The following is a 26,898-nucleotide window of genomic DNA, read 5'->3' on the forward strand; positions in this document are numbered from 1 at the left end:
CATGGCCGTTGCCAGCCTCGCCTGGCACCTGTGCAGGTGGCACGTAAAAAGCACCCACTACACTCACGGAGTGGTTGGCGTTAGGAAGGGCATCCAGCTGTAGAAACACTGCCAGATCAGACTGGAGCCTGGTGCAGCCTTCTGGCGTCCCAGATCCCCGGTCGAACCGTCCAACCCATGCTAGCATGGAGAACGGACGTTAAACAATGAAAATGATGATGAGGATGAAATGGGTTGGACAAGTCTTCTCCATCACAGGTAAACAATTAATGAAAAAAAAAAAAAAATTAAAAAAAAAAAAATTGTAAAGGATTCTTACTTTGATTTTCTGTATCATTCCAATGATAGTATGAGACTTTCCAGTACCAGGAGGTCCCTGAACCAAGCAGTAATTAGGTTTTGAGATGGGTAAGCATGCCATTTCCGCAGCCGCACTGATGGCTTTCTTCTGGGAAGTATTATAGTTGCCCTACAAAAAGAGAGTATTAATTAACAAGCTGGCCCCCGTGCCATCAGAAATGACAGCTAATTGTAGTACTTAATATATAAAATAAGGTACATAATAATCACACATACGAACATCCACATACTTCCCTTGTACACGCACACACATACACGCATATACCCACACAGAGTTGAAACGCTGTTTGACTTTTCTTTCCAGCGTTGAATGTTCACCACCCCACTTCCATTGAACAGACACACACAAACATTCACATACCTCCCTTTTCATACACACACATATACTTAGAGTTGAAACGCTGTTTGACTTTTCTTTCCAGCGTTGAATGAATGTTCACCACCCCACTTCCATTGAACACACACACACACAAACATTCACATACCTCCCTTTTCATACACACACATATACTTAGAGTTGAAACGCTGTTTGACTTTTCTTCCAGCGTTGAATGTTCACCACCCCACTTCCATTGAACACACACACACAAACATTCACATACCTCCCTTTTCATACACACACATATACTTAGAGTTGAAACGCTGTTTGACTTTTCTTTCCAGCGTTGAATGTTCACCACCCCACTTCCATTGAACACACACACACAAACATTCACATACCTCCCTTTTCATACACACACATATACTTAGAGTTGAAACGCTGTTTGACTTTTCTTTCCAGCGTTGAATGTTCACCACCCCACTTCCATTGAACACACCACACACAAACATTCACATACCTCCTTTTCATACACACACATATACTAGAGTTGAAACGCTGTTTGACTTTTCTTTCCAGCGTTGAATGTTCACCACCCCACTTCCATTGAACACACACACACAAACATTCACATACCTCCCTTTTCATACACACACATATACTTAGAGTTGAAACGCTGTTTGACTTTTCTTTCTAGCATTGAATGTTCACCACCCCACTTCCATTGAACACACACACACACACACACAAACATTCACATACCTCCCTTTTTATACACACACATATACTTAGAGTTGAAACGCTGTTTGACTTTTCTTTCCAGCATTGAATGTTCACCACCCCACTTCCATTGAACACACGCACACACACACACAAACATTCACATACCTCCCTTTTCATACACACACATATACTTAGAGTTGAAACGCTGTTTGACTTTTCTTTTCAGCATTGAATGTTCACCACCCCACTTCCATTGAACACACACACACACACACAAACATTCACATACCTCCCTTTTCATACACACACATATACTTAGAGTTGAAACGCTGTTTGACTTTTCTTTTCAGCATTGAATGTTCACCACCCCACTTCCATTGAACACACACACACATATACTTAGAGTTGAAACGCTGTTTGGTTTCTTTTTTCAGTGTAGAACGTCCATCATCCCACTACCAAGTTTGCAATCACCCCTTCCTTCCTTATTCATCTATTACACCTTCCTTTCTCATCCACATGTTGTGACAGAGAAAAACACAAGAGTATTATTGTAGTAGATCTTATATATGTAGGTGTAGGAGTGGCTTGCTAACCAACCACATGGTTCCGGGTTCGTTCCCTCTGCGTGGCACCTTGGGCAAGTGTCTTTTACTATAGCCTCGGGCCAACCAAAGCCTTCTGAGTGGATTTGGTAGACGGAAACTGAAGAAAGCCCGTCGTATATATGTATATATATGTGCATGTTTGAGTGTCTGTGTTTGTCCCCCCAACATCGCTTGACAACCGATGCTGGTGTGTTTGTGTCCCCGTAACTCAGTGGTTCTGCAAAAGAGACCGATAGAATAAGTACTAGGCTTACAAAGAATAAGTCCTGGGGTCGATTTGCTCGACTAAAGGTGGTGCTCCAGCATGGCCACAGTCAAATGACTGAAACAAGTAAAAGATTTAAAAAGAGCAAGGGACTTTCCTAGTCATAGGATTTATCTCCCAGATCTTTCCATCTCCATCATGCTCTTCTTGACCCTTTTGATGCCAACATATCTAAGACCATCCTTGGGTCTATTATACAAACTTTCTACTTTAAATTAAATTAAAACTTTCCTTTAAAATTTCCTGCTAATTTAAGTTCCAGACATCAGCTTAATGACGACAAAGATATTTTAGCATAAAATTCGGATCTTTTCCTTTTGAACGGCAGACAATTTCTAGTTAACTAAACACTTTAAAACTTCGGATACTGGTAGAATGTGTCAAAATAAAACATTTTTGGATCCTTTCCTTTTCAAGGCCAGATTTCAACACAATTTCTAGTTAACTAAACACTTTTAAACTTCGTATACTGGTAGAATATGTCAATATAAAACATTTTTGGATCCTTTCCTTTTCAAGGCCAGATTTCAACACAATTTCTAGTTAACTAAACACTTTAAAACTTCGGATACTGGTAGAATGTGTCAAAATAAAATCTTTTTGGATCTTTTCCTTTTCAAGGCCAGATTTCAACACAATTTCTAGTTAACTAAACACTTTTAAACTTTGTATACTGGTAGAATATGTCAATATAAAACATTTTTGGATCCTTTCCTTTTCAAGGCCAGATTTCAACACAATTTCTAGTTAACTAAACACTTTAAAACTTCGGATACTGGTAGAATGTGTCAAAATAAAACATTTTTGGATCTTTTCCTTTTCAAGGCCAGATTTCAACACAATTTCTAGTTAACTAAACACTTTAAAACTTCATATACTGGTAGAATGTGTCAAAATAAAACATTTTTGGATCTTTTCCTTTTCAAGGCCAGATTTCAACACAATTTCTAGTTAACTAAACACTTTAAAACTTCATATACTGGTAGAATGTGTCAAAATAAAACCTTTTTGGATCTTTTCCGTTTGAAGGCCATTCGTATACTGGTAGAATATGTCAAAATAAAACATTTTTTTTCTCTTGGCTTTCTTGAGAAAATTGTAATTTGTTTGTTTAACGTAGTTTAATTTTTCGAATTTTAACCAATCCTATGCTCTCTTTTGAGCTGAAATCATTTGCTGCGTCTAAAACTGAGACAACATCCTGTAACTAACCCTAAACCTCCCCCCTAACCCTAAATTTTTTTTTTCTTAATTGTTAATTTAATTTAATTGTTACGCGTGTAAAAAAAACCGAAAGCAATGGAAAATGATTTAAACAATTAACAAACAAAATAATTTTATAAAAATTTAGGGTTAGGTTGAGGGTTAGTGACAGGATGTTGTCTCAGTTTTAGACGCAGCAAATGATTTTAGTTCAATGGAGGTAATCGATTGGTTAAAATTCTTCATTATTATCAAAATTAATTGAAATCAAAGCAGAGTATATCAACCAAAATATGGTCAGAAATATGGTTAAATTTAACAAATAAATACAAACAAGAAAAAAAGAGAGAAGTGTTTCTTACATTGACAGGAATAGCAGAATCAGTGACTAGCGCCGTGCCATCTGCAGGGTTTAGAATGTGAGGATGTAAAGGGTTCGAGACGAACTTCGTCAGAGCTTTATATTGGCGGAGGAATGGAATTAAGGATGTCAAAAACTGCAGAAGAACATATTAACAGGAGTCGTTAATTAATTATAAACAATTTTGAAACAAGGCAGTTTTAATTAAAGAACAAGTAATTATATATTCATCATCATCATCATCATCATCATCGTTCAACTGGGGTCTGGGAAGCCCGAAGGCTGCACCAGGCCCAGTTTGATCTGGCAGTGTTTCTACAGCTGGATGCCCTCCCTAATGCCGCCAACCACTCCATGAGTGTAGTGGGTGCTTTTTATGTGCCACCGACACAGGTGCCAGACGAAGCTGGCGAACGGCCACGCTCGGATGGTGCTTTTTACGTGCCACACACACATTTTAAATAATGAACAAGTAATACATATTATATATATAAATATACATACATATGCATGAGTGTGTATATAATATATATATATATATATATATATATACACACATACACACACACATTTTAAATAATGAACAAGTAATACATATTATATATATAAATATACATCCTTAAAAAAAATTAAATAAATATAGAAACACTGCCAAATAAGACTGGGCCTGATGCAGCCTTCTTTGATACATTGATACTTTCAACCCCAGTTGAACCGTCCAACCCATGCTAGCATGGAAAGCAGATGCTAAATGATGATGATGATGATGATAATTAAAAATAAAAATATAAAAAAATAAAAAAATAAATAATAAATAATATATATATATAGAATGGTTGTATACTGTCAATCTAACGTGAACGTGACAGTAGGGGGTTACACCACCGCTGTTTAGCCCTAGGAAGCATCGACGCCTCCTGATGGCTTTGACACATTTTTCCTGTGTCCTTATATACATTTACGTTTGATTGATAGCGGTTCGGCAAAAGAGACTGATAGAATAAGTACTAGGCATACAAAGAATAAGTCCTGGGATCGATTTGCTTGACTAAAGGCAGTGCTCCAGCATGGCTGCAGTCAAATGACTGAAACAAGTAAAAGAGTCTAGTGACTGAAACGAACATATGACAGAAGATATAAAATCTAAATATTTTTACCTGAACTTCCAACAGTTGTGAAAAACAATGGGTAAGGTTCCGATAGTGACACTTAATGATGGCACGGAATATTCTGAAATTCCGAATGGTTTTCGCCCAGGAAGCTGGATTAGAGGAATTCAAAGAGAAAAAAAAAAAAAGCATTTAATAATAATAATAATAATAATAATGAAATTATTGTATACAGTGCTCAGGTGCACCACAACTTGTCAGAAAGTGCGTATAAAGCGTATGCAGTAATGTAGAAATGTCTGGAAAGCGAACAATGTATGAGTCAGATACATGCTTGCATGTGTATGGAGGCGGAGAAAATCAGGTGTAGTGTTGGTGAATCTCAGGAAGCATGGAAGTTTTGAAGGATGCAGTGCTCCGACAACTAACAACTGATGCCGGCAGTTTGTTCCATACTTCAGCAACTCTTAGCGTGAAAAACTGTTTCCTAAAGAAAATTTAATTATTTTAATAATAATAATAATGAAATTATTGTATACAGTGCTCAGGTGCACCACAACTTGTCAGAAAGTGCATATAAAGTATATGCAGTAATGTACAAATGTCTGGGAAGTGAACAGTGTATGAGTCAGATACATGCTTGTGTGTGTATGGAGGGAGAAAATCAAGTGTAGTGTTGGCGAATCTCAGGAAGCATGGAAGTTTGAAGGATGCAGTGCTCCGACAACTAACAACTGATGCCGACAGTTTGTTCCATGCTTCAGCAACTCTTAGCGTGAAAAAATGTTTCCGAAAATCATGGGAGCTGTGCTGTTTTCTTACTTTGTAAATATGTCCACGGGTGTTAGACAGGTGGAGTTTTTAAATAATAATAATAATGAAATTATTGTATACAGTGCTCAGGTGCACCACAACTTGTCAAAACGTGTGTATAAAGTACATGCAGTAATGTACAAATGTCTGGGAAGCGAACAGTGTATGAGTCAGATACATGCTTGTGTGTGTATGGAGGCGGAGAAAATCAGGGTGTCAGGTGTTGGTGAATCTCAGGAAGCATGGAAGTTTGAAGGATGCAGTGCTCCGACAACTAACAACTGATGCCGGCAGTTGTTCCATGCTTCAGCAACTCTTAGCGTGAAAAACTGTTTCCTAAAGAAAATTTAATTATTTTAATAATAATAATAATGAAATTATTGTATACAGTGCTCAGGTGCACCACAACTTGTCAGAAAGTGCGTATGAAGCATATGCAGTAATGTACAAATGTCTGGGAAGTGAACAGTGTATGAGTCAGATATGCTTGTGTGTGTATGGAGGGAGAAAATCAAGTGTAGTGTTGGCGAATCTCAGGAAGCATGGAAGTTTGAAGGATGCAGTGCTCGACAACTAACAACTGATGCCGACAGTTTGTTCCATGCTTCAGCAACTCTTAGCGTGAAAAAATGTTTCCGAAAGTCATGGGAGCTGTGCTGTTTTCTTACTTTGTAAATATGTCCACGGGTGTTAGACAGGTGAAGTTTGAAAAGGTACTTAGAGTTATTGTTCGTAAGATGATTAATAATTTTATGGGTGTCTGCCAAGTCAGCTGCCAGACGTCGGAGTTTCAATGTATCCATGCCCTGGGAAGTAAGGCATTCAGAATATGTTGAATATATTGGGCCGGATATGGTCAGTTTAAACACTTAAGGGTTTAAGTAATCACATCACAGTCATTTAAAAGCTACCCCAAAAAGGTGCAATGAAAGCTGTATTTTCATCATCATCATCGTTTAACGTCCGTATTCTGTGCTTGCATGGGTTGGACGGTTCGACCGGGGTCTGGGAAGCCAGGGAGCTGCACCAGGCCCAGTCTTATCTGGCAGTGTTTCTACAGCTGGATGCCCTTCCTAACGTCAACCACTCTGTGAGTGTAGTGGGTCCTTTTTACGTGCCACTGGCACAGGTGCCAGGGAAGGCTGGCAGCGGCCACGATCGGTTGGTGCTTTTTACATGCCACCAGCACAGAAGTCAGTCAAGGTGGCGCTGGCATCGGCCACGTTCGGATGGTGCTTTTTACGTGCCGGGGGAGGCTGGTATCGACCATGATCGGTTGATGCTTTTTATGTGCCACCGGCACAGAAGCCAATCAAGGAGGCGCTGGCATTGGCCACATTCGGATCATGCTTTTTACGTGCCACCGGCACAGGTATCACAACTACCATTTCCATTTGATATTTATTTCGATGTTGATGTACTTTTACTCTTAGTGTTGTTGAGAAAAGTTTCTATTTTCAAAGTTATTTCGTGTTAAAGTTGTCATATTTCGGTAATTTCAGCCAATCAATAATGTGTATTCAGCTGAATAAAATTACTGAAAGAAGTAAAAAGAAGTAAAAGCATAGGCGCAGGAGTGGCTGTGTGGTAAGTAGCTTGTTTACCAACCACATGGTTCTGGGTTCAGTCCCACTGCGTGGTACCTTGGGCAAGTGTCTTCTACTATAGCCTCGGGCCGACCAATGCCTTGTGAGTGGATTTGGTAGACGGAAACTGAAAGAAGCCCGTCGTATATATGTATATATATATATATATATATTTGCATGTGTGTGTGTTTGTGTGTCTGTGTTTGTCCCCCTAGCATTGCTTGACAACCGATGCTGGTGTGTTTACGTCCCCGTTGCTTAGCGGTTCGGCAAAAGAGACCGATAGAATAAGTACTGGGCTTACAATAGAATAAGTCCCGGGGTCGAGTTGCTCGATTAAAGGCGGTGCTCCAGTATGGCCGCAGTCAAATGACTGAAACGACTAAAAGAGTAAGAGTAAACTCTATCAAACTTTGCACTTTGTATACTGGTAGAATCTGTCATATAAAACATCTTTTACTGTTAGTGTTGTTGAGAAGAGTTTCTATTTTCAAAGTTATTTCGTGTTAAAGTTGTCGTATTTCGGTAATTTCAACCAATCAATGGTGTGTATTCAGCTGAATAAAATTACTGAAAGAAGTAAAAACATAAAAGAATATATATATATATATATATATATAGCCGTTTCTTACCAAGATCAGGGAATCTATCCAAAATGCCGTTGCAATAGTGAGGTTTTTGGAAAGAGACACTATCCACAAACCCAAAGACTGGGTATTCACTTGTGATGCTGGAGTCTCCATGGTTACCACTGCTGCTGCTGCTGTTACTCTGACTTGTCGAATTCTTCACTCGAAGTTTCAAGATGATAAAGTCTCCCTCTGATATACAGTTGTTGGAGATCTGTTCCATTTCTGGTACAATGCCTACAACAGAGAGAAAGCCACTGTACTGTTAGCGGAAGTGGAAGCACTCCGTCGGTTACGACGATGAGGGTTCCGGTTGATCCGAATCAACGGAACAGCCTGCTCGTGAAATTAACGTGTAAGTGGCTGAGCACTCCACAGACACGTGTACCCTTAACGTAGTTCTCCGGGGATATTCAGCGTGACACAGAGGGTGACAAGGCCGGCCCTTTGAAATACAGTTACAACATAAACAGGAAGTAGGAGTGAGAGAAAGTTGTGGTGAAAGAGTACAGCAGGGATCACCACCATCCCCTGCCGGAGCCTCGTGGAGCTTTAGGTGTTTTTGCTCAATAAACACTCACAACGCCCGGTCTGGGAATCCTATGACCGCGAGTCCGCTGCCCTAACCACTGGGCCATTGCGCCTCCATCCACTGTACTGTAGTTGTAGTAACATTATTATCAAATTCGATGACTGGCATCCGTTGCTAGTGGAGCGCTAAGAGCACCATACGAGCGAGATCGTTGCCATAGCAACAAGCTGGCCTTTGTGCCGATGGCATGTTAAAAACACCATTCAAGCGTGACTGTTACCTGCGTCACCATACTGGCACTTGTGCTGGTGGCACGTGAAAAGACATTTCAGCGAGGTCTTTGCCAGTGCCGCTGGACTGGCTCCTCTGCAGGTGGCACGTAAAATACACCATTTTCGAGCGTGGCCGTTGCCAGTACCGCCAGACTGGCCCTCATGCCAGTGGCATGTAAAAGCACCCACTAGACTCTCGGAGTGGTTGGCGTTAGGAAGGGCATCCAGCTGTAGAAACTCTGCCAGATCAGATTGGAGTCTGGTGCAGCCATCTGGTTCGCCAGTCCTCAGTCAAATCGTCCAACCCATGCTAGCATGGAAAGCGGACGTTAAACGAAGATGATTATTATTACCTCCACCTTAGTAAAGGCGGGGGTATTGTTTTCAATCGCGTTTGTCTATGGAGGACAAGATATTTCAAGAACCGCTTGATGGATTCAGATGAAACTTTTAGGGACATTTGGCCTTGAGACTGGCACAAACCGATTAGACTCTGGGATCGATCCACTACTCTTTACTCTTGAGTCAAGGAGGTCTATATAATGTCCTTGGTTTGTAAAAATGTATACGGTAACGTCCTTTATTATTATTGTATATATAACATAATGCAAACGTGTAGCTTTTTTGTGCATTTTGTTTGCAGAAAATAAAGAAATAACAGTAATAACGTTTAATAAATGTTGCTTACTGCAAGTTATGGATGATTCTTTTATGACTTCATTGCTTTCAGGCTTAGCTTAAGGTATTTTCGCGCCCAACAGCACAAAATAAACATTGCCGGGCAGCAAATAGAGACTCGGACATTGCTTAGAAAATATATTTCATTTTTAACCTCGTGTATAGTACGCACTAGGGATTTTGACCTTTAAATTTGGGGAAAAAAATGTGGATTATACTCGAGGATTTACGGCAAGCTACTTTCATTTTTTAAGCAACCAAATCAACTCACAAAACTTTGGTGGGCCCAGGGCTAGTGTTGAAGACACATATCCAGAGTGCCACTGAAAATATTAGTAGGAGAAGTTGTTTACCGTAGACGATGTAATCCGCATGACTAGGGCTGGCTTTGCGGATATTATTGCAGGCCACTTTTAAAATGCGGGCTTTCAACATAGTCTCCATATATTCCCGATACACCTAGTGAAAGAAACGAAAACAATTGTTAAGTTGTTGTTCTTCAACCCCAGGTCGGTCCTGAATGAGCAGATCGGAAAACGAAGATATTCATGAAATGACAGTCTCAAAATGAGGAAAATATTTTGGCAAATTAAATTTAAATGTTGAAGTGAATCTAACAAATTTTCTGTGTTTTTACATGGCTTATAAACACCTTCCATGCTGTATAAAAATAGTATGAAACAGAGGCTTAACTATCATAGATACACTTTTAGGAATAAGAATAGGATTAATTCTACAGGGTTAAGTACATATATTTGGGAGCTTAAGAGCAAGAATATCTTTATATATAAAAGTGAAGTTGTGTGTCTGTCTCCTACGATTTAGATTCCTAACTACTCCCACATTTTGCAGCGCAGTTTAACCAAAACCGGGTATCTTATAGTCGTGATTCATATCGAGCCCTTCTGGGTATTAGTGCGCGTCTACGATGAGTCTACGATTTAAAAAAAATTTACCATCATTTTTTTCCATTTTAATGCATTTTTTCGCTATTATATAAGGGAAGTAACTCTCTAAAAATGTCTACGATTAGTCTACGATTTAAAAAAAAATTTACCATCATTTTTTTCCATTTTAATGCATTTTTTCGCTATTATATAAGGGAAGTAACTCTCTAAAAATGTCTACGATGAGTCTACGATTTAAAAAAAAATTTACGATCATTTTTTTTCCATTTTAAATGCATTTTTTTTGCTATTATATAAGGGAAGTAACTCTCTAAAAATGTCTACGATGAGTCTATGATTTAAAAAAAAATTTACCATAATTTTTTTTCCATTTTAAATGCATTTTTTTGCTATTTTTTGGCTATAACTCTCTAAAAATGCTTGTATAGTTATTTCCCTTACAAACCCGAGCAACGCCGGGCGATACTGCTAGTAGATTATAAATTTACATTGGAAAATACTTACTTCTGCACCAGCATATAATAATAGGACTAGAAAATGCTCTTTATGCATCAATGAAATTTTTTTTATTATCAAAGCTAATTTACTTATTACTTACTAGCAGTATCGCCCGGCGTTGCTCGGGTTTGTAAGGGAAATAACTATAAAGCATTTTTAGAGAGTTATAGCCAAAAAATGGAAAAAAAATTATGGTAAATTTTTTTTTTTAGTTAAAAAGGTCGAGTTGCGTCCCCTAGACAGTCTGTGGTTTGTGTTTCTGATTCTCGACCCCATGTCGAATTTATCGATTTTTTTCAGAACTGGGGGAACTTTTCAAAATTTTCGCTGCGTTAGTTTTGAATTATGACATTGGGCTATGTGTGTGTCAAGTTTCATCAGAATCGGTTGAAAGCCGTGGTCAGGGTGAGGGTACAACCTAACAGACACACAGAAACACACACAGACAAACTGCCGTTTATATAGAGAGAGATTGATGTATATTGTTTTATTCTGTCTTATTCTGTTGGATTTCGATGTTCCTATTTAATTAATTAGTGAATAAATTATATGAATTGGTATTATCTGGAAGTTGATGATTGAAAGGAATCTATTCCTCCATTTTCTTATTTTGTATATATATATATATTCATGGCTGTGTGGTTAGGGAGCTTGCTTTCCAACTACATAGTTTCGGGTTCAGTCCCACTGTGTGGCACTTTGGGTAGGTGTCTTCCGCTATAGCCCCGAGTCGACCGAAGATTTGTGATTGAATTCAGTAGGTGGAAGTTACTGCCGTGTGTGTATGTGTGCATATAGCTGCTCAGTGCCTCTCCGAAAGAGAGAGAGAGGGATATATATATATATATTATATATATATATATATATATTATATATATATATATATATGCAGCACGGAATTTTGTCAGTGAATAGGTTGTGATTTCAAAGCGACAAAAATATTTTGGCAAATTAAATTTAAATGTTGAAGTGAATCTAACGATTTCTGTGTGTTTTTACATGGCTTATAAACACCTTCCACGCTGCAATTGTATGTGTATATAAATATATATCATCATCATCATCATCATCGTTTAGCGTCTATTTTCCATGCTAGCATGGGTTGGACGGTTTAACTGGGGTCTGTGAAGCCGGAAGGCTTCATCAGGCCCAGTCAGATTTGGCAGTGTTTCTACGGCTGGATGCCCTTCCTAACGCCAACCACTCCGTGAGTGTAGTGGGTGATTTTATGTGCCACCTGCACAGGTGCCAGACAGAGCTGGCAAACGGCCACGAACGGATGGTGTTTTTATGTGCCCCCGGCACGGGGGCCAGGCGAATCTGGCAATATATATATGCAGCATGGAATTTTGTCAAAGCAACGAATATATTTTAGCAAATTAAATTTAAATGTGGAACTGAACCTAAAGCAGGTAGAATATTTGGGGCTTATTTTCTGTAAGCCTAGTACTTCCACTCACAAGGCTTTGGTCGGCCCAAGGATATAGTAGAAGACACTTGCCCAAAGTACTACGCAGTGGGACTGAACCCAGAACCATGTGGTTGGTAAGCAAGCTTCTTACCACACAGCCACGCCTGCGCCTGAAACGTTTAAGTTTGTGTGACTAACGAACACAAGTTAGGGTTGAAAATGAATTTTCCAGTTCAGAGGTGAACACCAAAAAAAAAAAAAGGTGAGCAGAGAAATAGGAGAGGACAGAATGGAGGGGGGGTGTTGCTTTGACTCAGAGACCTGGACCTGCTTGTCCCCAGGCCCCATCCCAAACATATACAAGCAAGTAAAAAGGATCTAACACTTACACATTCCCAGATTTCTAACAAGAGCAGGGGCCGGATGACACTGACATACTCTGTGTAGGACGGGTAGCTCTGCAGGAGAGGAAACAGTTGATCTTTGGAGACGATTGGCGGAGATGTTTTTAGCGTGTCTGAGGAATACGAAAAAACAGAGAAACCTGTTGGTATAGTAACTGAATTAAGAAGAATAGCAGAATAAAGGAATCACATTGGTAAAAGCAGTTGAAGTATAAGAGCAACAGATTATCCCATTGTCTGTTCATTTAAGTTAAGTTAATTTTTTGGCTCAAAAAGCAAAAAGCAAGGCCATGTAAGGGGGACAGGGAGTTATGCACAGGGAAGGTGGTCATACAGAGAGTTCAGGCCATTTCTGGTCAAGAGAGACTTTGAACCGAGCGGTCGTCGGCATCTTCACCATCTCGTCTGGCAGCTTATTCCACGGATCCGCAACCTGGACGGAGAAAGCCCCTCTCCTTCGATTGAGATGAAATCGTCGCAGATAGAGCTTTTTGGAGTGACCCCGCAGTACCAGAATTTAAAAGTTTTTTTCAGTTTGGATCAAATGTAAAAATGACTGAAACAAGTAAAAGAGTAAAAGAGAGTATGTAGAAGTCAGTTAGTTAGTTAGTTAATTTTTTGGCTCAAAAAGCAAGGCCATGTAGGGGGACAGGGAGTTATGTATGGGGAGGGTGTTCATGCAAAGAGTTCAGGCCATTTCTGGTCAAGAGAGACTTTGAACCGAGCGGTCGTCGACATCTTCACCATCTCGTCCGGCAGCTTATTCCACGGATCCGCAACCTGGACGGAGAAAGCCCCTCTCCTTCGATTGAGATGAAATCGTCGCAGATAGAGCTTTTTGGAGTGACCCCGCAGTACCAGAATTTAAAAGTTTTTTTCAGTTTGGATCAAATGTAAAAATGACTGAAACAAGTAAAAGAGTAAAAGAGAGTATGTAGAAGTCAGTTAGTTAGTTAGTTAATTTTTTGGCTCAAAAAGCAAGGCCATGTAGGGGGACAGGGAGTTATGTATGGGGAGGGTGTTCATGCAAAGAGTTCAGGCCATTTCTGGTCAAGAGAGACTTTGAACCGAGCGGTCATCGGCATCTTCACTATCTCGTCCGGCAGCTTATTCCATGGATCCGCAAACCGGACGGAAAAAGCCCCTCTCCTTCGATTGAGATGAAATCGTCGCAGATAGCGCTTTTCGGAGTGACCCCGCAGCCGACGCTCTGGAGCAGGAGTGAAGAACAGCTCTTTCGAGAGGTTACACTTTCCACTTATGATGTTGTGAGCAAGAATGAGATCACCACGGCATCGTCGTTTTTCTAGAGAATAAAGGTCGAGCGTCTTCAGCCTTTCTTCATAAGACAAATACTTGAGACCAAGAACCATGCGGGTAGCCAGCTTCTGGACTCTTTCGAGATGATGTATGTCTCTGAGGAGATAAGGAGAAGCTTGAATCCTGTACTCCAATATGGGTCTCACCAGCGTGACATAGAGCGGTAGGAATATGGCTGCTGTGAGCATTCCGAATGACCGTCGAATCAAAAACAGAACTTCACGTGCTTTGTTGGCAGCACGGACGCACTGGGCCGAAGGCGAAAAGGAAGAATCCACCAAGATACCCAGGTCCTTTACCTGGTCGGTCCTCTCCAGCAGCAGGCGACCCGGCTCAAAATCAAGTTGAGTTGCAGCCGTTACGTTACAATACCTTGCCTCGATGGGCAGGTTTTGATACATCCAAAAGCATGCGAAGTAAAGTTTGTGTTTGTGTCCTTTCATTGATTAGTAGTAGTAATTACCGAGAGAGATAGAATGACGTTGTAAGGGACAGAATTAGAACTAGCGAGAATTGTAGGGTGTTGTCTCACAGCTGCTGACAGGAATTTTCATTTCTCTAGCTGACCATTATATTTAGTAGAAGGATTCCTTGCGATCATGATTCTAGCAGTCCTTTCCTTAACTAATTGAGTCGTCACAAGCTACGTCATTCGGTTGTCGACAAGTGACTAACAGCTTTTTGCTTGGGGTGTGCTTGCTTATATAAATCTCCAGAAGGATAGATATATCATTGAGAACAATAGATTTAGTTGGTGGTCTTGTTATCTCTATTCTAGCTTTTGGTGAAGTAGAAGAGGTTAGAAAGGGTCAAGTGGTGAAGACATTATTTCAGCCTCGCTAAAGGCATCTGGAATATGTAAAAACTGCTGTCAGAGAGTGGCTGTGTGGTAAGTAGCTTGCTTACCAACCACATGGTTCAGGTTCAGTCCCACTGCGTGGCACCTTGGGCAAGTGTCTTTTACTATAGCCTCGGGCCGACCAATGCCTTGTGAGTGGATTTGGTAGACGGAAACTGAAAGAAGCCTGTCGTATATATGTATATATATATATGCGTGTGTGTGTTTGTGTGTCTGTGTTTGTCCCCCTAGCATTGCTTGACAACCGATGCTGGTGTGTTCATGTCCCCGTAACTTAGCGGTTCGGCAAAAGAGACCGATAGAATAAGTACTAGGCTTACAAAGAATAAGTCCTGAGGGTCGATTTGCTCGACTAAAGGCGGTGCTCCAGCATGGCCGCAGTCAAATGACTGAAACAAGTAAAGAATAAAGAGTAGAGAAAAACAATTGTTCCACCATGGGAAGAGTTCTGCAGCAGCGTTAATTTAAATTTGGCTATGGTGGATCGAATCCACTTCATGCATGCAATATTCACTACAGTAGTTAATCCATAACATCCAGGTTCATTCCTGTTGGGCTTCAGGTGTTAGACATTAATTTGGTCGAGTTATTGAAGGCAATTTCTTTTGTAGTTTAACAATAAGGGAAGTAACTCTGAGTGATTCACTGATAAGGTCGATGTTTCACAGCAACTTCTCTCTCTCTCTCTCTTTTACTTGTTTCAGTCATTTTGACTGCGGCCATGCTGGAGCACCGCCTTTAATCGAGCAACTCAACCCCGGGACTTATTCTATTTGTAAGCCCAGTACTTATTCTATCGGTCTCCTTTGCCGAACCGCTAAGTAACGGGGACATAAACACACCAGCATCGGTTGTCAAGCAATGCTAAAGGGACAAACACAGACACACAAACGCATATGGCACGTAAAAAGCACCCACTACACTCACGGAGTGGTTGGCGTTAGGAAGGGCATCCAGCTGTAGAAACACTGCCAGATCAGACTGGAGCCTGGTGCAGCCTCCTGGCTTCCCAGACCCCAGTTGAACCGTCCAACCCGTGCTAGCGCGGAAAACGGACGTTAAATGATGATGATGATGATGATATATATATATATATATATATGTATACATATATACGATGGGCTTCTTTCAGTTTCCGTCTACTAAATCCACTCACAAGGCTTTGGTCGGCCCGATGCTATAGTAGAAGACACTTGCCCAAGGTGCCACACAGTGGGACTGAACCCGGAACCATGTGGTTGGTAAGCAAGCTACTTACCACACAGCCACTCCTGCGCCTGACAACCATGACAACCACCGTTATTTTTTCCCCTTAAGTATGAGTTTGAAAGCTGAGTCAATGGAGAGGAGTTCCAACTGGATGAAATCTCCAAGCGGTTTAAATGCACAAATCTCTGATGTCCAAGTGGCTAAAAATAGTCAGCAGAAGCAGTCTGGCCTCACCTTAGAGTGTAAGAATTTAAGGGCTGAAACATTTGTCTGGGCAGGGGTAGGTCCTTCTCAGAAGACCTTCTGCTGTTCAGCTCACCTGAGAGTTTCTTACCACTTAGTTGATAGGTAAAATATTTTATTGTTTGAGCTTAAATGATAAGCCAGGTATCTCCTGTTTACCGAAGGCACAAGGCTAAAATTTGTTGGGAGAGGACCAGTCGATTACATCGACCCCAATCTTAATTTATCGACCCTGAAAGAATGAAAGGCAAAGTCGACCTTGGCGGAATTTGAACTCAGAACATAGTGACAGGTGAAATACTTATTTCTTTATTGCCCAAAAGGGGCTAAACATAGAGGGAACAAACAAGGACAGACAAACGGATTTAGTCGATTACATTGACCCCAGTGTGTAACTGGTACTTATTTAATCGACCCGAAAGGATGAAAGGCAAAGTCGACCTCAGCAGAATTTGAACTCAAAACATAGCCACAGATGAAATACCTATTTCTTTACTTGCCCACAAGGGGCTAAACAGAGGGGACAAACAAGGACAGGCAAACGGATTAAGTCGATTACATCGCATTACATTCCTGCATATTCAGACATAGCGTATCTAAGACTACATTACCTAATGTGTCCATCCTTGTTGTTTAGCCCCAGGTCAGCCCTGATCCAGCAGGCCTATGATGGAAGATGTTCCAGCAGTGATCAAAGTAAATATATAAAAATATATAAAAAGCAAACATCAGAAAAGTAGTTACTCACCTTGTTCTTGTAACCACTTGGTGTTCCACCGAAGTAAATACTTGAGTAGGTCTGTATGCGCCTCCTGTTGGTTGGATCTTGACCAATGAGGTTGCTGGAATACCTCAACCTTTGATGACAGTAAAAATAAGAAAAAAGAAAGAAAAAAAAAATAGATAAATTTAAAAAGAAATAAAGAAATCTCAATCAGAAGTTCTATTCCCGTCCACTGCACTCTACTCTGCGAGAAATCACAAACCCAGAGCAAAGGCTATGGGCAGGACCCTTACCACCAGACCCAGCAAGTGAAAAATAAAAGAAGGCTACCACTGGAATATTTTTGATCATAATAGACACGTTAAGTTAGGTTAAGTTAATTTTTTGGCTCAAAAAGCAAAAAGCAAGGCTATGTAGGGGGGACATGGAGTTATGTACAGGGAGGGTGTTCATGCAACGAGTTCAGGCCATTTCTGGTCAAGAGAGACTTTGAACTGAGCGGTTGTCGGCATCGTCACTATCTCGTCTGGCAGCTTATTCCGTGATCCGCAACCCAGACGGAGAAAGCCCCACTCCTTCGATTGAGATGAAATCGTCGCAGATAGAGCTTATCGGAGTGACCCTGCAGCCCACGCTCTGGAGCAGGAGTGAAGAACAGCTCTTTCGAGAGGTTACACTTTCCACTTATGATGTTGTGAGGCCATGTAGGGGGACAGGGAGTTATGTACGGGGAAGGTGGTCATACAAAGAGTTCAGGCCATTTCTGGTCAAGGGAGACTTTGAACCGAGCGGTCGTTGGCATCTTCACTATCATGTCCGGCAGCTTATTCCATGGATCTGCAACCCGGATGGAGAAAGCCCCTCTCCGGTGAATGTGTTATATTATAAGGCACAAAAAGAAAATTACCCTCCCCAGACACAACAGAATATGCTTCAACACACAAACTCACATAAAGAATCTTGCAAACCAAATCCAAAAGCGAAACTTAAAGACTTATTTACCTTATTTACATTGGAGAAAGTAACTCTTTTTGAGGGGTTTGTATTTGAGGTGGATTGGTTAGTGTTTGGATACGAATGGCTGAGTGAGGATTTGGGATATGAAGGAGCACATTTTGGGACCTCTGGAGGAAATGTTTGTTTAGGAATCGAATAACTGGATTTGTGTGGCAATGATGTAGTAGGGGTTGCTTGTGTGGAATCGGGGTTTAGTTTCTGAGAAGGATTTTTGATTTTGGGGATGTGGAATGAATTGAAATCCTTAGCGAAACATTTGTTGCTGTTTTCAAAGAGTGGTAATGGTTTCAGTGATGGTGTGGAGCTGGGAGGGCCATGTTTGGAGTGAGAAATTTTACTACTGCCGCTACTGTTGCAACTGTAGTTCGTTTTCGGGTTGTTTGTAAGTGTGGGACCGAGAGGGATAGGAGGGGTCGGAGGAGTAGGAGGGGTCGAAGGAGTAGGAGGGGTCGGAGGAGTAGGAGGAGGTCTGTTCCGGGTGGAGCTGCCAGGAGTGGCGGTATCTATAACGGGGGAAGAAGGTCGTCTGATGTCCTGGCTTTCTTCAGGATGATTTTTGATAACAGTCTCTGGCAGTGGCCGGCGTCGTTTCGGCGTTTCTATGAGAGGAAGACCCAGTTTTTTAATTTCGTCGGCATTAGGTAAGGTGACGTCCGAGCTGAGCGAAGCTGACGAACCTAACGAGGGAGGAAAGACAAAAGAAACATTATTAACCTTTATGCGCTGGAGGGGAATTAAAACATTATGGACTGAAAAAAAAAGCTTTATTGAAAGGAATCAATATTTTTTATAGTTTTATAAATGATGATATGTAAATATATATATATATATATAAATAAATATAAATTATAAAAGCCATCTCAATATGGCTAACCACAAAGGGGGTTGTTACTGTAGCTTTTTAGCCCCAGGAGATCATCGTCTCCAGCTGGCTTTAGACACACTTTCTGTGCCCTTAAAGTATTTGCTCACTAGCCAGCTGGAGACGATGATCTCCTGGGGCTAAAAAGCTACAGTAACACCCCACTTTGTGGTTAGCCATATTGAGATGGCTTTTATACTTTACATTGTCGAGCGATTACTGTTTACATCTCGTTCTGAGATTTAATAATGCTATATAAATATATATATATATATATATATATATAATCAAAAGTAAGGGTGAAAAAATTGGATATTAATTTAATAACACCAATTTAACACCAAGTGGTTTAGCACATAAAAACTGGGATTCAGTAAATATTAATACACAAATAGAAGAGAGAATCCACTATGTGGACGCTCTTGCGCTAAAAATATATTAATATCTGGCATGCAGTTCAACAAATTATATTCATGACGAACCCTACTGATGATCTGTAGATTTATTGTGTAAGTAAAATTGCATAATTTATTAACAGTGAAACAATTGTCTGGGGTTAATCTATATTTTTGTTATATTTCATTTGTCCTGCTCGCTTACGTTCATAGTTGTGCTAATTTTTCGAGAACAATTCTTAGTGGTTGAGACCATTGCGGATCTATTTTTAGCGCAAGAGCGTCCACATAGTGGATTCTCTCTTATATTTGTGTATATATATATATACATATATACAGGATTCCCGAATGTTAAACTAATACATCTGTTTGTTGTTTACACACCCGTCTTCGTCTTTTGTTTTTTCTGTAAATTCCAACTATATATATATGTGTGTGCGACACACACACATACATATGTATATGTACACACACACACATATATACACAAACATATTTATACACACACACATATATGCACACACACACACACATGCACAGACACATACATGCACACAGACACATACATATACAGACACATACATATATACACACACACATACATATATACACACACACATATATACACACACATACATATACACATACACATATATATACACACACACATATATGCACACACACACATATATGCACACAGACACATACATATAAACACACACACACACATGCACACAGACACACACACATATACACACACACACACATATATATATACACACACACACACCAACTCTGCTAATTCACTACCTGATGAACCAAAGGAACATATTGGTTTTTCACTCCCCCCTCACCCACCCCCCAACCGATTCCCAACCCGAACAACCTCATTTCCCTTAGCAATTTTTTTCAAACAATGCTTACCAACTGCAACAGAGGAACTTTTGGTCCACTTGGCTGGAGTTTTGTCCAAACTCTTAAAGAAGAATCGCCCTTCAAGTTGGTTCTTTGCGCTGCTGATGCCTTCTTTTATCACATTCGAGTTCTTTGATGATGGCCTCTTCTTCTTTGGCGGAGCCGAGTCTTTGATTGAAAGAACGGTAGGGTAGAACAAATTCGTAGGCGACTTTTCGGGACTCCTAAGTTTGCTTTTATTATCCATTTTCATTTTCTGTTGTTTGAAGTTCTCACGTATTTCCTTTCTGGATTTCAGCCTTTGAGGTTCAATCTCAGATGCTTTTCCAAGAGACTTGGGACACGCTGATTTATTTCGGTCAGTATCCTCGCACAAATTTAACAGAAAGTCAGCAAACTTGGGATCAGACTGTTGCTCCTCTTTTTCCTCACGTTCAATTTGTTGTGGTGTAACAGAGCTGCTTACCGTTCCAACGCCGCTAGGTTCCGTTGCCGCAAGACCTAAAAGAAAATTATTATAAGAAGAGCCTGTGGCTTGAGTAGCAGCTTCACTAGAATTAACCGAATCCACTTGTGTCGCTGCCAAAAACAGGCCGTCATCATCATTGTCGGCTTTTGGCTTTGAAGTCGAATTCTTTCTGGGTGGCTTTGGCTTTAGGTAATGTTGACTTTTAGAACTCTTGGATGTAAATGGTTCATCCGCCTGGGTTTCCTTCATGTAAAATTCTTCCTGTTCTTCATTGTTGATGTTTAAAGGCCACGGATCATCAACCTGGGTCGCTACAGAAAATGAACTGTCATCACTATCATAATCCTCGCTTCTCTCTTTACAATGTCGAATATCCAGTTTTAGGGTTGAGGGCTTGCATAACTTTTTTGTTGGTAGCAGAGGAATTTTGAAGCTGTTAGCTTTAGGTGAAGGAAATTCTGTTCCGGCATTTTTGTCAACTTGAGTAGGTAAAGCATTATCTATCTGAGTAGCTATCGAAAACACACTGCTATCGCTATCCGAGTCTTCATCATCTTTATAAGAAGTATTTGAATGTTGAATGGAAGTAGGGGTCACTGCTTTGTTAAAATAGGCATCAGGCGGAATACCTTTTGTTGTTTTTTTCCGATGAGGAAATTTCGGTGTTTTAAACTCACTTTCTTTTGTTCTAGGAACCTGCCGGCTATTTATCACAGAAGTTGACACTTTGGGAAATAAAGAACTATTCTTCATTTGATGCCCAGTCTTTGGAACAATGTTGGAATCGACTTGGGTTGCTACCGAAAACTGGCTGTCATCACTATCAGAATCATTATCATTCCTATTTAGTAACTTTTTACATTTGGATGAAGCATAAAATGACTTTTTAGATTTAAAATTGCCTTTTCTCGACACAGAATCAACCTGAGTGTTTTGCATATATAACCTACCATCATCATCATCACTGTCGTTATCTGCATCATTTTCATTAACTAAAGATATATTATGATCAACCTGTGTAGCCACTGAGTAAATGCTACTATCGCTGTCAGAATCTTCCTCAGTGTTTTTCCAACGAGGTATCCGAAGTTTGACTTTGGTTTCCTCTGTAACCAGTAACGGATGCGGTGTGGACGTGTTGGCGTTACCAAATAATTTTTTGGCAAGGACTGGTGTTAAGGAGTCCCTTGCAGTCTTGGAAGAGCTCTCTCCCAAGTCTTCTATCGTCTTGGATGAGTATTTTGGTGATTCTGGCGCTGTCGAAGGCTTTGGTGTTTTTTCCGATTGTTTGGAACGTCGACTTATTTCCGGACTTTCCTTTTTCCCTTTCTTATTCAGTTGTCCTTCTTTGAATAAATTTTCTTCAACCTGAGTAGCACACATATACAATTCATCATCATCTCCGTCATCACTGAGTCCAGCATCACTATCGTCATCAAAAGCCACAACACTAGATACAGGGGGTTTTGTAAGGGATTTTCCTTGATCGCCCTGTTTCGTTAACCACTGACTAACTGTCTTGGTAACCTTAGAAGTTTTCAAAGGATAACACTGCGTATCATCATCATCATCATCATCACTTGTGGAGGATGAAAATCTGTTCGAACATACTTTACGTTTTAAAGGAACTATTGTAGGCTCCATGCGTTTGTCCCCTGATGGGTCATCCTGTTTATCCTTTGCAACAATGGGGTTTGGTTTTGTGGATTCTTCCAATTCTTCAAATAGAATATCAGAGTCTTGAGAGTCTGATTTCTCTTGTTTTATATCTACCTGAAGACATAACTGGGTATTTTCAGGATTCTGTATGGCTTTTCCAGCTTCTTCATCACTTGAATTCGGTTCAAGTTTTACTGATGGCATAGCAAACGTTATCGAATTGACTTTACTATTCTCAGAATTTCTGGAATGTTCTTCAGCTTCTTCTTCTTCTACTTCTTTCTTTATTTTGTGTTTAGTCGAGGCATCAATGCCATAATCTGCCCAAGAATCAGGAGTTTCCTTTTTAATCCCTTGATAGAATTTTGATTCTTCTCTGGTAAACTCCGCATTGAAGTTGACAAAGCCGATATTATTTCGGTGATGAGGTTTCTTTGAAGACTCTCCATCCATTCCTCTTCTTCTTCTGTCAACATCCTCCTCTTCTTCATCATCATCATCATCATCATCATCATATTCTCCGTCACCGACTTCTTCATCGTCATCATCATCAGAAATAAGAATAATTGCATCTTCCTGAGAGTAATTAAACAATACTTCGGAATCTGGATTATTTTCGGTAATGTCAATTATTTCAGAACTTTTGTCGTCACCAGAAATGCCAGGAGAACTGTTAACGAGTGTCGTTTCATCTCTGTCATTTTCTTCATCTGACATAGGTGGCGTTAAATTCGGCAGAGTACAATCAGAATCACTGTTAGTGGAAATGGTCGATTCATCGGAAATGTCTATTACAGCGCCGCCACGACATGATGTTGTTTGGTTTTTGTTCTTTGATAAATCAGAAACACCTTGCGTTGTTGACGTTGTTACGACTTCACCTGAGTCAAATTTCTCAGCAGCAAATTTTGTGGGCAGCAATTTTCTTTGGTCTTTGCTCTTGGAATCAGAAAGTTTAGATTTTTTCTCAAAAGGTTCATACTCATCGCTGCCGTTCCATTTACACGCTGATAGTGTCTGGGAATTGAACTGTGGTTTGCAACTTTCATCGCCCGGACGCTTCATACAAGGCTGAGATGATGGCAAATCTTTGCTCTTGGACAGCCGCCGGTTTCTAAGGCAATCAGGGCAGGTACAGATGAGCTTTTTTCTTCCAGACACGATGCAAATCTCACCTTCATTATCTTCATTTGCTTCTTCTTCCTGTCAACGACAAAAACAAAAAACAAATATAAATATATCTCTCTATATATAAACGGCAGTTTGTCTGTGCGTGTTTCTGTGTGTCTGTTTGCTTGTACCCTCACCCTGACCACAGCTTTCAACTGATTCTGATGAAACTTGACACACACATAGCCCAATGTCATAATTCAAAACTAACGCAGCGAAAATTTTGAAAAGTTCCCCCAGTTCTGAAAACAAATCGATAAATTCGACATGGGGTCGAGAATCAGGAACACAAACCACAAACTGTGTAGGGGACGCAACTCCACCTTTTTTAACTATCAAAAAAAAATTTACCATAATTTTTTTTCCATTTTTTTGCTGTTTTTTGGCTATAACTCTCTAAAAATGCTTTATAGTTATTTCCCTTACAAACCTGAGCAACGCCGGGCGATACTGCTAGTATATATATAAGTGAAAAGAGATAAAAACAAAGCAAGAATATGCAGGCGCAGGAGTGGCTGTGTGGTAAGTAGCTTGTTTACCTACCACATGGTTCCGGGTTCAGTCCCACTGCGTGGCACCTTGGGCAAGTGTCTTCTACTATAGCCTCGGGCCGACCAAATCCTTTTGGGTGGATTTGGTAGACGGAAACTGAAAGAAGCCCATCGTGTGGTAAGTAGCTTGTTTACCAACCACATGGTTCCGGGTTCAGTCCCACTGCGTGGCACCTTGGGCAAGTGTCTTCTGCTATAGCTTCAGGTCGACCAAAGCCTTGTGAGTGGATTTGGTAGATGGAAACTGAAAGAAGCCTGTCGTATATATATATGTATATATATATGTGTGTGTGCGTGTGTGTGTGTGTGTGTGTCTGTGTTTATCCCCCTAGCATTGCTTGACAACCGATGCTGGTGTGTTTATGTCCCTGTCACTTAGCGGTTCAGCAAAAGAGATCGATAGAATTGTTTGTGTGTCTGTGTTTGTCCCCCTAGCATTGCTTGACAACCGATGCTGGTGTGTTTACGTCCCCGTCACTTAGCGGTTCAGCAAAAGAGATCGATAGAATTGTTTGTGTGTCTGTGTTTGTCCCCCTAGTATTGCTTGACAACTGATGCTGGTGTATTTACGTCCCCGTCACTTAGCGGTTCAGCAAAAGAGATCGATAGAATTGTTTGTGTGTCTGTGTTTGTCCCCCTAGTATTGCTTGACAACTGATGCTGGTGTGTTTACGTCCCCGTCACTTAGCGGTTCAGCAAAAGGGACCGATAGAATTGTTTGTGTGTCTGTGTTTGTCCCCCTAGCATTGCTTGACAACCGATGCTGGTGTATTTACGTCCCCGTCACTTAGCGGTTCAGCAAAAAAGACCGATAGAATTGTTTGTGTGTCTGTGTTTGTCCCCCTAGTATTGCTTGACAACTGATGCTGGTGTGTTTACGTCCCCGTCACTTAGCGGTTCAGCAAAAGAGACCGATAGAATTGTTTGTGTGTCTGTGTTTGTCCCCCTAGCATTGCTTGACAACCGATGCTGATGTGTTTATGTCCCTGTCACTTAGCGGTTCAGCAAAAGAGACCGATAGAATTGTTTGTGTGTCTGTGTTTGTCCCCCTAGCATTGCTTGACAACCGATGCTGGTGTGTTTACGTCCCCGTCACTTAGCGGTTCAGCAAAAGAGATCGATAGAATTGTTTGTGTGTCTGTGTTTGTCCCCCTAGTATTGCTTGACAACTGATGCTGGTGTATTTACGTCCCCGTCACTTAGCGGTTCAGCAAAAGAGATCGATAGAATTGTTTGTGTGTCTGTGTTTGTCCCCCTAGTGATTGCTTGACAACTGATGCTGGTGTGTTTACGTCCCCGTCACTTAGCGGTTCAGCAAAAGGGACCGATAGAATTGTTTGTGTGTTCTGTGTTTGTCCCCCTAGCATTGCTGACCAACCGATGTGGTGTATTACGTCCCCGTCACTTAGCGGTTCAGCAAAAAAGACCGTAGAATTGTTGTGTGTCTGGTTTGTCCCCGCTAGTATTGCTTGACAACTGATGCTGGTGTGTTACGTCCCCGTCACTTAGCGGTCAGCAAAAGAGACCGATAGAATGTTTGTGTGTCTGTGTTTGCCCCCTAGTATTGCTTGACAACTGATGCTGTGTGTGTTTACGTCCCCGTCACTTAGCGGTTCAGCAAAAGGACCGTAGATGTTTGTGTGTCTGTGTTTGTCCCCTCGCATTGCTTGACAACCGATGGATGTGTTTATGTCCCTGTCACTTAGCGGTTAAGCAAAAAAGACCGATAGAATGTTTGTGTGTCTGTGTTTGTCCCCCTAGCATTGCTTGAAACCGATGCTGGCGTGTTTACGTCCCCGTCACTTAGAGGTTCAGCAAAAGAGATCGATAGAATGTTTGTGTGTCTGTGTTTGTCCCCCTAGCATTGCTTGACAACGGATGATGGTGTATTTACGTCCCCGTCACTTAGCGGTTCAGCAAAAAAGACCGATAGAATTGTTTGTGTGTCTGTGTTTGTCCCCCCTAGTATTGCTTGACAACTGATGCTGGTGTGTTTACGTCCCCGTCACTTAGCGGTTCAGCAAAAGAGACCGATAGAATTGTTTGTGTGTCTGTGTTTGTCCCCCTAGCATTGCTTGACAACCGATGCTGGCGTGTTCACGTCCCCGTCACTTAGCGGTTCGGCAAAAGAGACCGATAGAATAAGTACTGGGCTTACAAAAGAATAAGTCCCGGGGGGTCGATTTGCTCGACTAAAAGGCGGTGCTCCAGCATGGCCGCAGTCAAATGACTGAAACAAGTAAAAAAGAAAAAAATTTTTAAATCCTACGTTTTTGATGTCGGAAATTACAAATATGCAAAATGGACGTGGTGAAAAACTTTGGTTACTGTTTACATCTTGACCTGGAAATGAAAATCCTGCCCCCAAAAAATACTGGAATGGGTGTAAAACTATGTGTAAGGCAGTGGTTTTCAACCAGGGTTCCTCGGAACCTTAGGGTTCCGCCAGTACAGTCTAGGGGTTCTGCAAGAAGTTACAAAAATGCTAAAATCGGCAGTAATTTTTAATTCTCCTGTGTAGATATTACTCTTTACTCTTTTACTTGTTTCAGTCATTTGACTGCGGCCATGCTGGAGCACCGCCTTTAGTCGAGCAAATCGACCCCGGGACTTAATATTTGTAAGCCCAGTACTTATTCTATCAGTCTCTTTTGCAGAACCACTAAGTGACAGGGACGTAAACACACCAGCATCGGTTGTCAAGCAATGCTAGGGGGACAAACACAGACACACAAAGACACATACATATATATATATACATATACATATATACGACAGGCTTCTTTCAGTTTCCGTCTGCCAAATCCACTCACAAGGCATTGGTCG

General features: G+C 40.8%; 1 protein-coding gene across 4 annotated transcripts in view; it reads right to left on the minus strand.

The window, feature by feature from the left end:
* The window catches only part of LOC115225662, a 45,142-nt gene that overhangs the window by 14,485 nt on the left and 3,759 nt on the right, over positions 1-26,898 (minus strand). The window contains exons 2-11 of one of the 4 annotated variants that reach the window (XM_036514762.1): positions 20,233-23,554; positions 18,513-18,728; positions 18,037-18,473; positions 17,059-17,167; positions 12,665-12,792; positions 9,812-9,917; positions 7,980-8,213; positions 4,997-5,100; positions 3,841-3,975; positions 320-469 (exon numbers count right to left, since the gene is read on the minus strand). In XM_036514762.1, the coding sequence (XP_036370655.1) occupies positions 320-469; positions 3,841-3,975; positions 4,997-5,100; positions 7,980-8,213; positions 9,812-9,917; positions 12,665-12,792; positions 17,059-17,167; positions 18,037-18,473; positions 18,513-18,728; positions 20,233-23,554 (4,941 nt within the window). Of the gene's footprint in view, positions 1-319; positions 470-3,840; positions 3,976-4,996; positions 5,101-7,979; positions 8,214-9,811; positions 9,918-12,664; positions 12,793-17,058; positions 17,168-18,036; positions 18,729-20,232; positions 23,555-26,898 lie in introns of all 4 variants that reach the window. The other 3 variants (XM_036514763.1, XM_036514761.1, XM_036514759.1) reach the window with 3 other exon arrangements.

Source organism: Octopus sinensis, linkage group LG28 (genome assembly GCF_006345805.1).
Source record: "Octopus sinensis linkage group LG28, ASM634580v1, whole genome shotgun sequence".
In the NCBI taxonomy this organism is placed as follows: domain Eukaryota; kingdom Metazoa; phylum Mollusca; class Cephalopoda; order Octopoda; family Octopodidae; genus Octopus; species Octopus sinensis.